This window comes from Syngnathus acus, chromosome 4, assembly GCF_901709675.1.
Source record: "Syngnathus acus chromosome 4, fSynAcu1.2, whole genome shotgun sequence".
In the NCBI taxonomy this organism is placed as follows: Eukaryota; Metazoa; Chordata; class Actinopteri; order Syngnathiformes; family Syngnathidae; genus Syngnathus; species Syngnathus acus.
Window position 1 is genome coordinate 3,406,391 of NC_051090.1, and position 13,701 is coordinate 3,420,091.

Sequence of the window (13,701 nt, forward strand, 5' to 3'; positions counted from 1 at the left end):
AGAAGCGTAAAATCAGGATAAAACTATCAGGAACCAGGGGGAGTTGATTGACTTGGCTTTGGGACCATTTGAAACCCCCCACCCCAGAATGGCAAACCCAGAAGGTGAGTTGACTTCCTCCCATGCAATGGACATGAACTTTGTAGTGAATCAAATGTATTTTTTGTATTAGAGACTTCATTCTCTGTTTAGAAATGTTTGAGGGACACGATGTTCCAGTCCCAAAACTAACTCATACATTTCTAATATTGGGATTTTTTTTTTTTTTGCCATACAGGTCCTACCAAAAAGTTGCACAAGATAAAAATCTTGATACTTGGTCAAAAGAAGTCCGGAAAGACAACAGCAGCAAATTTGATCCTGCGAGACAAAGTCTTCTCTACCCAACCAAATCACGGGTGTATGGCCAGGCAGGCACCGGTCGCCGACAGGCAGGTCACAGTGGTCGACACCCCTGGCTGGGCAGAGGAGTCCCAGTGGACCCGGGAACAGGACCGAGAAATAGTCAGCGGTCTGACCCTGAGTCCTCAGGGGGTCGACGCTGTTCTGATTGTGTTGTCCTTGGATTTGAAGTTCAGGGAGGCCAATCATGACGCCCTGGTGGATCACATCACGCTCTTTGGCGACGAAATCTGGAACCACACAATGGTTCTGTTCACAAACGAGAACACTCTGGCAGACAAATCCTTGGAGGAGTATATCGAGAAAGAAGACCAAGCACTGCGACAGTTGGTCGACAAATGTGGAAACAATTACCACTGTCTGAACATCTTAGAGACACGCGATGATACCCAGCATGTCCAGCTGTTTAACAAGATAGAGGACATGTCAGCAAAGAACCAGGGCCGCCTCTTCTGTCCCAACATGAACGACATCTACCGTAGTATTGACGAAAAGTTCCAGAAGAGGAACCGTACTGTTCATAATATGGTGGTGCAGGCGTTCACAAGCCAAAGGCTGGAGCTGTTGAGAGACCACAAGACAAAGCTGGAGAAGCTACTTGATAACATAAAGGAGATTGTTCCCTCTCCATTGGCACCGAGTAAGTACTATTAAATTCTCATCTTGATCATCTAATATTCTTTGCGTTTCACATTTGCTCTTCTTAAAGGCAAGGCCAAGAAGACATCTGTTCTGTCAGATATTGAAGAGCAGATTCACGAGCTGGGTAGGAACATCATGAAGTTAAACAAGTCAACGAACAGCATGGACGTCTTGCCCCCTAATTGTACGTAAACATCGTCTCGTTGTGTGGATGTTACTGTTCTGTGGTTAGTATTTGAGCAATTACCGTACTGTGCAATAGCAAAGTTAGCATACCGACTGTTAGCATTTCATTTGTGTCAGTGATGCCTATTAATATGTGACTTGTATACATTTGCAGTGAATCAATCGACACCAGAAATGGATAAAGTTCTGGACTGGATGTCTAAACATCAACGCAACATCGATGATTGTGACTCGATGCTCAACATGTCAGAGTCATCAGGATACAGATCGCCGCCTGTTTTTGCGCTGGATGACTGAGCTGCATTATGTCGTCGGTGTGCCTATCAGGGAAAAGGCTTCCTCACACAATCCCAGAACGGGCTTCTTTGGTTAATTGAAAATTCTAAATTGTCTGTAAGTGTGAAAGCGTTTTTAAATGGTTGTGTAATTACATTTGCGCTGATTTCTGTCTTGTTTCCATTCCGGATGAATGGGGTCGCGGGGTCGCGGGCGTACTGGAGCCTATCCCGGCCGTCATCGGGCAGTAGGCAGGGGACATCCTCAACCGGCTGCCAGCCAATCGCAATTTTTTAATGTTTATATTTCGTTTATTTATTTTGTAGGCCAATTGAGGGATTTTGAGTTTTGTTTTTATGTTTATATTTCGGTTATTTATTTTGTGCTGGACTACAGATAGAAATGTAATTTTCTGCTAAATCTGGTGTAAGGATCGCTTCATGGCTTGTCATACTAAAAAATGTATGTGCACAATGAAAAAATAAAATAAATAATTTCCTATACTCGAGAGAAAACGTTGGCAAATTGTTGCCGTCGTGTTTAGTTCACGTTTCATCTGTGCTTGTTGATAGAAAATATCTTTCTTATATTTGGTCCTCGAGGGCCGCTATCCTGCATGTTTGAGACGTTTCCCTCCTCCAACATACCTGATTCGAACCATCAGGATTGTTATCAGTCCCCTTTGGATCTTGGTGATGAGTTCAACATTTAAATCAGATTTGCTGGATGAGAAATATTTCAAACATGCAGAATAGCAGCCCTCGAGGACTGGACTTTGACACCTCAGATGTAGATAGTGTATGGTTTGGTCATTTCAGGCTAATAGTAAAGGCTTGGTAGGGATATTGAAAAAGCCATTGAATGACACAATTTTGGTCATCACATTTTTTGGGCACGAATGACATACTTGATCATTTTGAGATCTGTACCTTTAAAGTGAAACGTATTGGCTGAAACCAGTTTGACTGCTTTGTCCTAATCATCACTCAGGAACGGTGCATGACGGAAGTCAGTCTGCTGAAGTCAATCTTGTAACAGGTACAAGACTTTTCTTTCAAAGCGTTCTGGCGAAGAAGCGTAAAATCAGGAGAAACCTATCAGGAACCAAGGGGAGTTGATTTACTTGGCTTTGGGACCATTTGAAACCCCCCACCCCACCCCAGAATGGCAAACCCAGAAGGTAAGTTGACTCTCTTCCATGCAATGAACATACATTTGTCAATAAGGTGTTCATTTTTTATTTTGGGTTTTTACTGTGAAGGTTGCATGTGCAAAATAAAAAAAAGAAATAAAAAAGAAACTTTATTTGCCCAGGTCTCGTAACTTTACTTTTGTTTGGTGGTGTTGGGCGTTAACATTCAAAAGAACTCCAACCATCAAACCAGAAAGACCTGACTAAAGAGAAAGACTTGTTGATTACAGAGACAAGGAAGTCCTGGCCCAAAGAACATTTGTTGTCAACCTGTAAACCTGGAAAAACACTCTGAACTTTGTAGTGAATCAAATATATTTTTTTGTATTAGAGACCTCATCCTCTGTTTAGAAATGTTTGGGGGACACACAATAAGGCGGTTGGAAAAATATTCAGCGTCAGTTTCATTTCGGGTAAATTTCCATTGTTTGCACAAAGAGTAACTTGCAACTGAAACCAGTAGAAAAAAAGAAATAGCTGCTTAACCTGGAGTTCAGCTTTTTTTTAAATTATTTATATATATATAACTCTGCTTCGTTGTGTACTTTTTGCTTTCCAGAGATAAACGAGATGCCTGAGCGAAGACTAGTCATAATCGGTGCTCGAGGAGAGGGCAAAAGCTCAGCAGCAAACACAATACTGACAAAACAACGCTTCGAATCTTCTCGAACTCAAACACTACAGGCCGAAGCCAGACACGAAATCGTGGAAGGCCGCCACCTGGTGTTGGTCGACACTCCGGGATGGAAGCGCTCGCCTTCCCTCAACGAGATTCCAGAGAGAGACAAGCAACAATTTAAGCTATATGCCTCCAAGTGCCAACCGGGACCGCACGCCTTCCTCCTTGTGGTCCCTACAGATGCCAGCTTCTCCCAGAAAGAGAAAAAGGCCGTGCTAGACTACATGAAGCTGCTGGGGAATCGGGTGTGGAGCTACACCATGGTCCTGTTCACCTTCGGAGACTACCTGGGCAAGAAGACCATCGAGCAGCACATTGAGAGCGAGGGTGCGGCACTCACCTGGCTGATAGGAAAATGTAACGACAGATACCACGTGCTCAACAACAAGGACAAGAGCAACTTATCTCAGGTCATTCAATTGTTGGAGAAGATCGACGACATGGTACGTGAGAATAGCGACGGCTACTACATGCTGGACAACAGCGTCTTCCATGCTGTTCAGAAGAGGGACGAAGTGGCGAAGAAGGCCCAACAGCGATTCAGGCAGGCTTTGGAGCAACAAGAGAAACTGAATAAGATTGTTTCAGGTAAGTATAGCAAGAGCTACTCCACCACCTTGTTATGGCCTTCTTCAAGTCAGCAACTTTTTGACGACAATATCTTGTTGTTGTTTTTTCCTCCCCCCTGAAAAATGTAGAAATGAAGCCCATCCAGAAACTTCAGATTATTCTCCTGGGCAGCCATGGTGTTGGCAAAACCTCCGTGATGAACACCATCCTGGGTATCAAAGAACAAGAAGACGAAACAACGGTGCTTTCTCAGCTTCACGAGGGCAGGGTGGGCAGGATGGAAATAGCAGTTGTGGACACGCCCGGTTGGCGGAAAGGCTCCCCCGCGCGTGACACACCGGAAATGATCAAGGATGAGGTTGTGCATAGCCTGCTCGAGTGCCGCCCTGGGCCCGATGTCTTCTTGCTGGTGATCGATGCAGATGCTTCGTTCAACCGCTGGCACCTGGAAGCAGCCACCACTCACGTTGAGCTGTTTGGGAAGAACGTGTGGAAACACACCATGGTGGTGTTCACCCGAGGAGACTGGCTGGGCTCTCGCATCATCGAAGAATACATTGAGGGTGAAGGCCAATCTCTGCAGTATCTGCTGGAAATATGCGGAAACAGATATCACGTCCTGGACAACACGAACAAAGACGACGACGCTCAGGTTGACAAGCTGCTGGAGAAAATCTTTCAGACGCTGGCAGGGAATGGTGGGCAACATTTTGCACCCAAGCCGGAGATGTTGGATGCCCTGAGAGAGAACAAAAAAAAAGTGCAACTCGCTGTCGATCGGAGAACTCGACTCAAGGCCACCAGAGGAGTGAAAGGTACTTTTCTCAATGTCTTGCATGTTTAGAATTTGCGTTTTTGGTGCCCCAAACCTTGTTGGCTCTGGGAGCCCGTTTGTAACCTGAAATGTTCATAAATCAAGACAGTGTGTCCCCTTGAACTGAATGGGAACGCAATGAATCTGTTCCACTCATACATTTCTGATTTTGGGATTTTTTTTTTTTTTTTTGCCACACAGGTCCTACCAAAAAGTTGCACAAGATAAAAATCTTGATACTTGGTGAAAAGAAGTCCGGAAAGACAACAACAGCAAATTTGATCCTGCGAGATAAAGTCTTCCCTACGCAAGCAAATCACGGGTGTATGGCCAGGCAGGCACCGGTCGCCGACAGGCAGGTCACAGTGGTCGACACCCCTGGCTGGGCAGCAGAGGAGTCCCAGTGCACCCGGGAACAGGACCAAGAAATAGTCAGCGGTCTGACCCTGAGTCCTCAGGGGGTCAACGCTGTTCTGATTGTGTTGTCCTTGGATTTGAAGTTCAGGGAGGCCAATCATGACGCCCTGGTGGATCACATCACGCTCTTTGGCGACAAAATCTGGAACCACACAATGGTTTTGTTCACAAACAAGGACACTCTGGCAGACAAATCCTTGGAGGAGTATATCGAGAAAGAAGACCAAGCACTGCGACAGTTGGTCGACAAATGTGGAAACAATTACCACTGTCTGAACATCGTAGAGACACGCGATGATACCCAGCACGTCCAGCTGTTTAACAAGATAGAGGACATGTCAGCAAAGAACCAGGGCCGCCTCTTCTGTCCCAACATGAACGACATCTACCGTAGTATTGACGAAAAGTTCCAGAAGAGGAACCGTACTGTTCGTAATATGGTGGTGCAGGCGTTCACAAGCCAAAGGCTGGAGCTGTTGAGAGAGCACAAGACAAAGCTGGAGAAGCTACATGATAACATAAAGGAGGTTGTTCTTCTTCCATTAGCAACGAGTAAGTCCTGTTAAATTATCATATTGATCATCTGAATATTTCTTGCGTTTCACATTTGCGCTTCTTAAAGGCGAGGCCAAGAAGACATCTGTTCTGTCAGATATTGAAGAGCAGATTCACGAGCTGGGTAGGAACATCATGAAGTTAAACAAGTCAACGAACAGCATGGACATGCCCCTTAATTGTACGTAAACATGTCTTGTTGTGTGGATGTTACTGTTCTGTGGTTAGCATTTGAGCAATTACCGTACTGTGCAATAGCAAAGTTAGCATACCGACTGTTAGCATTTCATTTGTGTCAGTGATGCCTATTAATATGTGAATTGTATTCATCTGCAGTGAGTCAATCGATACCAGAAATGAATAAAGTTCTGGAATGGATGTCTAAATATCAACGCAACACCGATGATTATAACTCGATGCTCAACACGTCAGAGTCATCAGGATACAGATCGCCGCCTGTTTTTGCGCTGGATGACTGAGCTGCATTATGTCGTCGGTGTGCCAATCAGGGAAAAGGCTTCCTCACACAATCCCAGAACTTGCTTCTTAGGTTAATTGAATATTCTAAATTGACTTTAAGTGTGAAAGTGTTTGTAAATGGTTTGCTCTGACTTCTGTCTTGTTTCCATTCTGGAAGAATGGTCAACAGAGTGACCCTAACTCTAGTAAAGAACAATGCCAACAATTTTTGGTATTCACTGAAACTCTGAATGACCACCGTTGGTATTTAAATTGAATTTGTAGGGATGTTAACATTGTCCTCACACTGTAGACTAATTTTAATTGGCTTCTTACACCATCCTTGCAGTGTACTATGTTTTAATATATATCTATTTTTATCTGTGATGCATTTTATTGTATATATTATGCATCGGATTTTGTTGTGTAGGCCAATTGAGGGCTTTTGAGTTTTGTTTTTATGTTTAGATTTCGTTTATTTATTTTGTGCTGGACTACAGATGGAAATGTAATTTTCTGCTAAATCTGGTGTAAGGATCGATTCATGTCTTGTCATACTAAAAAATGTATGTGCACAATGAAAAAATAAAATAAATAATTTCCTATACTCGAGATACAAAGTTGGCAAATTGTTGCTATCGTGTTTATTTCACGTTTCATCTGTGTTTGTTGATAGAAAATATCTTTCTTATATTTGGTCCTCGAGGGCCGCTATCCTGCATGTTTGAGACGTTTCCCTCCTCCAACATACCTGATTCGAACCATCATGATTGTTATCAGGCCCCTTTGGATCTTGGTGATGAGTTCAACATTTAAATCAGATTTGCTGGATGAGAAATATTTCAAACATGCAGAATAGCAGTGAAGGAATGGGGTCGAAATACAAAAAGTCCTGCCTAGCTACAAAAACAGATATGCTCGAACTTCATTGAATAAAGTACATAAACAGAAAAGTATATTCACATATTAAATCAATAAAAGAAACATTTTAAGCATATAATTATACCTACACACCAAATCAATAAAGTAGACATAACTAGACATTTTTGATAGGGGGTAATGACAAAGGTTTTTATAACTTTATGATCTGATATATATGTATTTCTGAGCACTTTGAAATAACAAATGTTTTTTGATATATTGCCTGAATAGCTTAATGACCCTTAAGGAACTGTTTAATGCATGCCTGATGATTTTCTAAATCACGGACACTGCCAAAGTCGTCTAAAAATGTTCAGTACTTGATTGTATCTTATGTTCTGACTAATGCTAGACGCCGGTTTCCGATTACTACTGAACGTTCTGGACAGAGGGAAATATTTGGCCTAACAAAGAAAAGATATGGTTGGAAGCATGATTAAACTAAGAATATGACGACGTAAGCAAGTACATGGAGTATCAAAAGAACAAACAAACAAAAACATGGTAAGTGGTGAGTACAAACTTTGCATAGTCAGGGAACATTAATAAATTGATGATGTCACAGCCGAAAGTTCACATAATTCCGTACAAAATGACAAAATTGAAAGAATGACGAATGGATGAGGTGCGACAGTGTATGTGCAAGAATGGAGCAGGATGTTTACAGGAAGGTCACTTGGAGATAAAACCAGCAGGTGGCAGAGGGAGACAGCCAAGAACCCGGCCAAAGATGATCGCCAAGGCCGAAAGACGGGATGGAAGACAACAGCCCCCACACACACCGAATCGCCCATAATCAGCACCCACCCCCACGGAACCAGCTCTCACCGAACCAGCACCCACTCCCATATCTGCTTCAGTGTCTTAGCATTTTCCTAAATCTGAAGAAATCAAACGAGCACGCAGTGAGTAAATTGGATAACAGGTGATCGGCAATGGCTTTTGCCGTGAGGGGCAGATAGCGCGCTCCCTAAATTGGGGACAAAGTCCAACAGCAGCCCTCGAGGACTGGACTTTGACACCTCAGATGTAGATAGTGTATGGTTTGGTCATTTCAGGCTCATAGTAAAGGCTTGGTAGGGATATTGAAAAAGACATTGAATGACACAATTTTGGTCATCACATTTTTTTGGGCACGAATGACATACTTGATCATTTTGAGATGGCTACCTTTAGAGTGCAACCTACTGGCTGAAACCAGTTTGACTTTGTCCTTCTTGGCAGAACTCTGATTGCTTTCTTAAACCCGCCCACTAATCATCACTCAGTAACGGTGCATGACGGAAGTCAGTCTGGTGAAGTCAATCTTGTAACAGGTACAAGACTTTTCTTTCAAAGCGTTCTGGCGAAGAAGCGTAAAATCAGGAGAAACCTATCAGGAACCAGGGGGAGTTGATTTACTTGGCTTTGGGACCATTTGAAACCCCCCACCCCACCCCAGAATGGCAAACCCAGAAGGTCAGTTGACTCTCTTCCATGCAATGAACATAAATTTGTCAATAAGGTGTTCATTTTTTATTTTGGGTTTTTACTGTGAAGGTTGCATGTGCAAAATAAAAATAATAAAAAAAAAAACTTCATTTTCCAAGGTCTTGTAACTTTTGTTAGGTGGTGATGGGCTCTTGCAGTTTTTCTTTTGTTTGGTGGTGTTGGGTGTTAACATTCAAAAGAAATGCAACCGTCAAACCAAAAAGACCTGACTAAAGTGAAAGACTTGTTGATTACAGGGACAAGGAAGTCCTGGCCCAAAGAACATTTGTTGTCAACTTTTAAAACTGGAAAAACACTCTGAACTTTGTAGTGGATCAAATATATTTTTTTGTACTAGAGACCTCATTCTCTGTTTAGAAATGTTTGAGGGACACAATAAGGCGGTTGGAAAAATATATCCAAATACGCCAGCGACTGTTAGGGTTAACAGATTATCTTGATCATATGATTATGTTGGGGTGTAATGATTAACCTGTCCTGTCTTAACAACAGTAGTAGAACAAAGTGCTAAGGTCTTTTGAACTGATTAACTAGCTGCAGAGGAAGTAATCAAAGTTGTTTTGTTTACACAACGTCGTAAAAGACCCCCTGCTATGCTTTGATCAGCAGGCCAGGGGCTTCAACCCCATCCTGTCCACTCTCACCCCCACTCTCACTCCCATTCTGTTTCTCTCAATAAAAATGCTCCTGCAAGAGGCCTGAGTCAGACCTCATTTGATCATCGCTGTACGCACAGCGACGAATGACTCTCCACCTGCAGGTGTTTCAAAGGGCATACTGTCTCCTGTGTGGTTCTTGCAAAATAAGTTAGAGTGAGCGCCACCCTAACAGCGACAGTTTCATATCAGGTAAACTGAAAGTGTTGAATTCAGTGGATTCAGGAAAAAAATAAATAGATGCTTAACATGGAGTTCAGCTTTTTTATTTTTTGTTTTTTGTTATATATAGTAACTGTGACACTGTGTGTCTGACTTCATAAGACCAAGTTGGGTTGTTATGATGCGTCTAGTGTGTTGGTGGAGTGCCCAGTGCATGTCACTTCTCACTGTCAACCCTCACCGCTGGCTAGCAGTATGCGAACGGGAGAGCCGAGTGCGTAAGTCTCTCCCTGCCAGTACATAGGCTCTCTAACAGCAAGCCCTATGTAGTGCCTCCACGCGGCGACACATGGTAACTGGGTACAACGCGGACCCAGGCTAAACTACAAGGGACTCGGAGGAGGTTTGGCCCCTAGACGTGCGGCACGCAGGCCCACCGGTGTGTGGACACGCCCTGGTGCCCACGAACCAGCCCCCAACTATGGGTTAAATAGTACCACTGCCCAGTGGGCTCCTCGGGAGAGGAATGGGCTAAGGGAGTCAACCCCTACAGAAAATCAATTTCCCCTTGGGTTGGTGTCAGGAAGGGCATCCGGCTGTAAAAAGTTTTGCTCCAAAAGTTTTCTCAGTATAGGACTTTCAACCACGAGATGGCCATGGACCGTCCTCGGTGGAAGAAAGCCATATTGAGAATCCAGTCCAACCCAGCGGCGCCTGGAAAGCGGACTTTAAACTGATGATGATGTTATATATAGTAACTCTGCTTCGTTGTGTACTTTTTGCTTTCCAGAGATAAACGAGATGCTTGAGCGAAGACTAGTCATAATCGGTGCTCGACGGGAGGGCAAAAGCTCAGCAGCAAACACAATACTGACAAAACGACGCTTCGAATCTTCTCGAACTCAAACACTACAGGCCGAAGCCAGACACGAAATCGTGAAAGGCCGCCACCTGGTGTTGGTCGACACTCCGGGATGGAAGCGCTCGCCTTCCCTCAACGAGATTCCAGAGAGAGACAAGCAACAATTTAAGCTATATGCCTCCAAGTGCCAACCGGGACCGCACGCCTTCCTCCTTGTGGTCCCTACAGATGCCAGCTTCTCCCAGAAAGAGAAAAAGACCGTGCTAGACTACATGAAGCTGCTGGGGAACCGGGTGTGGAGCTACACCATGGTCCTGTTCACCTTCGGAGACTACCTGGGCAAGAAGACCATCGAGCAGCACATTGAGAGCGAGGGTGCAGCACTCACCTGGCTGATAGGAAAATGTAACGACAGATACCACGTGCTCAACAACAAGGACGAGAGCAATTTATCTCAGGTCATTCAATTTCTGGAGAAGATCGACGACATGGTACGTGAGAATAACGGCAGCTACTACATGGACAACAGCGTCTTCCATGCTATTCAGAAGAGGGACGAAGTGGCGAAGAAGGCCCAACAGCGATTCAGGCAGGCTTTGGAGCAACAAGAGGAACTGAATAAGATTGTTTCAGGTAAGTATAGCAAGAGCTACTCCACCACCTTGTTATGACCTTCTTCAAGTCAGCAACTTTTTGACGACAATATCTTGTTGTTGTTGTTTTTTCCTCCCCCCTGAAAAATGTAGAAATGAAGCCCATCCAGAAACTTCAGATTATTCTCCTGGGCAGCCGTGGTGTTGGCAAAACCTCCGTGACGAACACCATCTTGGGTATCAACGAACAAGAAGACGAAACAACGGTGTTTTCTCAGCTTCACGAGGGCAGGGTGGGCAGGATGGAAATAGCAGTTGTGGACACGCCCGGTTGGCGGAAAGGCTACCCCGCGCGTGACACACCGGAAATGATCAAGGATGAGGTTGTGCATAGCCTGCTCAAATGCCGCCCTGGGCCCGATGTCTTCTTGCTGGTGATCGATGCAGATGCTTCGTTCAACCGCTGGGACCTGAAAGCAGCCACCACTCACGTTGAGCTGTTTGGGCAGAACGTGTGGAAACACAGCATGGTGGTGTTCACTCGAGGAGACTCACGCCACATCGAAGAATACATTGAGTATGAAGGCAAATCTCTGCAGTATCTGCTGGAAATATGCGGGAACAGATATCACGTCCTGGACAACACGAACGAATATGACGGCGCTCAGGTTGACAAGCTGCTGGAGAAAATCTTTCAGACGCTGGCAGGGAATGGTGGGCAACATTTTGCACCCAACCAGGAGATCTTGGATGCCCTGAGAGAGAAGGAAAAAAAAGTGCAACTCGCTGTCCAACGGAGAACTCAACTCAAGGCCACCAGAGGAGTGAAAGGTACTTGTCCCAATGTCTTGCATGTTTAGAATTTGCGTTTTTGGTGCCCCAAACCTAGTTGGCTATGGTAGCCCGTTTGTAACCTGAAATGTTCATAAATCAAGACAGTGTGTCCCCTTGAACTGAATGGGAACGCAATGAATCTGTTCCACTCATACATTTCTGATCTTGAGATTTTTTTTTTTTGCCACACAGGACCTAACAAAAAGTTGCACGAGATAAAAATCTTGATACTTGGTGAAAAGAAGTCCGGAAAGACAACAGCAGCAAATTTGATCCTGCGAGACAAAGTCTTCTCTACCCAACCAAATCACGGGTGTATGGCCAGGCAGGCCCCGGTCGCCGACAGGCAGGTCACAGTGGTCGACACCCCTGGCTGGGCAGAGGAGTCCCAGTGCACCCGGGAACAGGACCGAGAAATAGTCAGCGGTCTGACCCTGAGTCCTCAGGGGTTCGACGCTGTTCTGATTGTGTTTTCCTTGGATTTGAAGTTCAGGGAGGCCAATCATGACGCCCTGGTGGATCACATCACGCTCTTTGGCGACAAAATCTGGAACCACACAATGGTTCTGTTCACAAACGAGGACACTCTGGCAGACAAATCCTTGGAGGAGTATATCGAGAAAGAAGACCCAGCACTGCGACAGTTGGTAGACAAATGTGGAAACAATTACCACTGTCTGAACATCTTCGAGACACGCGATGATACCCAGCACATCCAGCTGTTTAAGAAGATAGAGGACATGTCAGCAAAGAACCAGGACCGCCTCTTCTGTCCCAACATGAACGACATCTACCGTAGTATTGATGAAAAGTTCCAGAAGAGGAAACTTACTGTTCGTAATATGGTGGTGCAGGCGTTCACAAGCCAAAGGCTGGAGCTGTTGAGAGACCACAAGACAAAGCTGGAGAAGCTACATGATAACATAAAGGAGATTGTTCCCTCTCTAAATGGACCGAGTAAGTACTATTAAATTCTTATCTTGATCATCTAATATTCTTTGCGTTTCACGTTTGCTCTTCTTAAAGCCAAGGCCAAGACGACATCTGTTCTGTCAGATATTGAAGAGCAGGTTCACAAGCTGGGTACGAACATCATGACGTTAAACAAGTCAACGAACAGCATGGAATTGCCCCGTAATTGTACGTAAACATGTCTCGTTGTGTGGATGTTACTGTTAGCAAAGTTAGCATACCGACTGTTAGCATTTCATTTGTGTCAGTGATGCCTATTAATATGTGAATTGTATTCATTTGCAGTGAGTCAATCGATACCAGAAATGAATAAAGTTCTGGAATGGATGTCTAAATATCAACGCAACACCGATGATTATAACTCGATGCTCAACATGTCAGAGTCATCAGGATACAGATCGTCGCCTGTTTTTGCGCTGGATGACTGAGCTGCATTATGTCGTCGGTGTGCCAATCAGGGAAAAGGCTTCCTCACACAATCCCAGAACTTGCTTCTTAGGTTAATTGAATATTCTAAATTGACTTTAAGTGTGAAAATGTTTGTAAATGGTTTGCTCTGACTTCTGTCTTGTTTCCATTCTGGAAGAATGGTCAACAGAGTGACCCTAACTCTAGTAAAGAACAATGCCAACAATTTTTGGTATTCACTGAAACTCTGAATGACCACCGTTTGTATTTAAATTGAATTTGTAGGGATGTTAACATTGTCCTCACACTGTAGACTAATTTTAATTGGCTTCTTACACCATCCTTGCAGTGTACTATGTTTTAATATATATATATTTTTATCTGTGATGCATTTTATTGTATATATTATGCATCGGATTTTGTTGTGTAGGCCAATTGAGGGCTTTTGAGTTTTGTTTTTATGTTTATATTTCGTTTATTTATTTTGTGCTGGACTACAGATAGAAATGTAATTTTCTGCTAAATCTGGTGTAAGGATCGATTCATGTCTTGTCATACTAAAAAATGTATGTGCACAATGAAAAAATAAAATAATTTCCTATACTCGAGA

At 43.9% G+C, this 13,701-nt stretch overlaps 3 protein-coding genes across 6 annotated transcripts in view; all 3 read left to right on the forward strand.

The window, feature by feature from the left end:
• LOC119121832 (GTPase IMAP family member 8-like) overlaps positions 1-2,012 on the forward strand; it is a 9,460-nt gene extending 7,448 nt beyond the window's left edge. The window contains exons 5-6 of one of the 3 annotated variants that reach the window (XM_037249799.1): positions 1,112-1,232; positions 1,385-2,012. In XM_037249799.1, the coding sequence (XP_037105694.1) occupies positions 1,112-1,232; positions 1,385-1,412 (149 nt within the window). In that variant the 3' untranslated portion in view covers positions 1,413-2,012. The remainder of the gene's footprint in view (positions 1-1,111; positions 1,233-1,384) is intronic. The other 2 variants (XM_037249797.1, XM_037249796.1) reach the window with 2 other exon arrangements.
• A 475-nt stretch (positions 2,013-2,487) lies between these two features.
• LOC119121833 (GTPase IMAP family member 8-like) lies at positions 2,488-6,312 on the forward strand. 2 transcript variants are annotated; one of them, XM_037249801.1, is made up of 6 exons: positions 2,488-2,686; positions 3,258-3,965; positions 4,076-4,762; positions 4,963-5,730; positions 5,801-5,918; positions 6,070-6,312. In XM_037249801.1, exons 1-6 carry the CDS (start codon positions 2,671-2,673, stop codon positions 6,095-6,097), a joined length of 2,325 nt encoding a protein of 774 aa, XP_037105696.1. In that variant the 5' UTR covers positions 2,488-2,670; the 3' UTR covers positions 6,098-6,312. The 2 variants fall into 2 exon arrangements, with proteins under 2 accessions (XP_037105696.1, XP_037105695.1); XM_037249800.1 differs by having other exon boundaries at positions 5,801-5,914.
• A 2,051-nt stretch (positions 6,313-8,363) lies between these two features.
• Positions 8,364-13,367, forward strand: LOC119121834 (GTPase IMAP family member 8-like). Its single transcript, XM_037249802.1, has 6 exons — positions 8,364-8,571; positions 10,213-10,917; positions 11,031-11,708; positions 11,904-12,668; positions 12,738-12,851; positions 12,969-13,367. Exons 1-6 carry the CDS (start codon positions 8,556-8,558, stop codon positions 13,109-13,111), a joined length of 2,421 nt encoding a protein of 806 aa, XP_037105697.1. The 5' UTR covers positions 8,364-8,555; the 3' UTR covers positions 13,112-13,367.
• Positions 13,368-13,701: the final 334 nt, after the last annotated feature.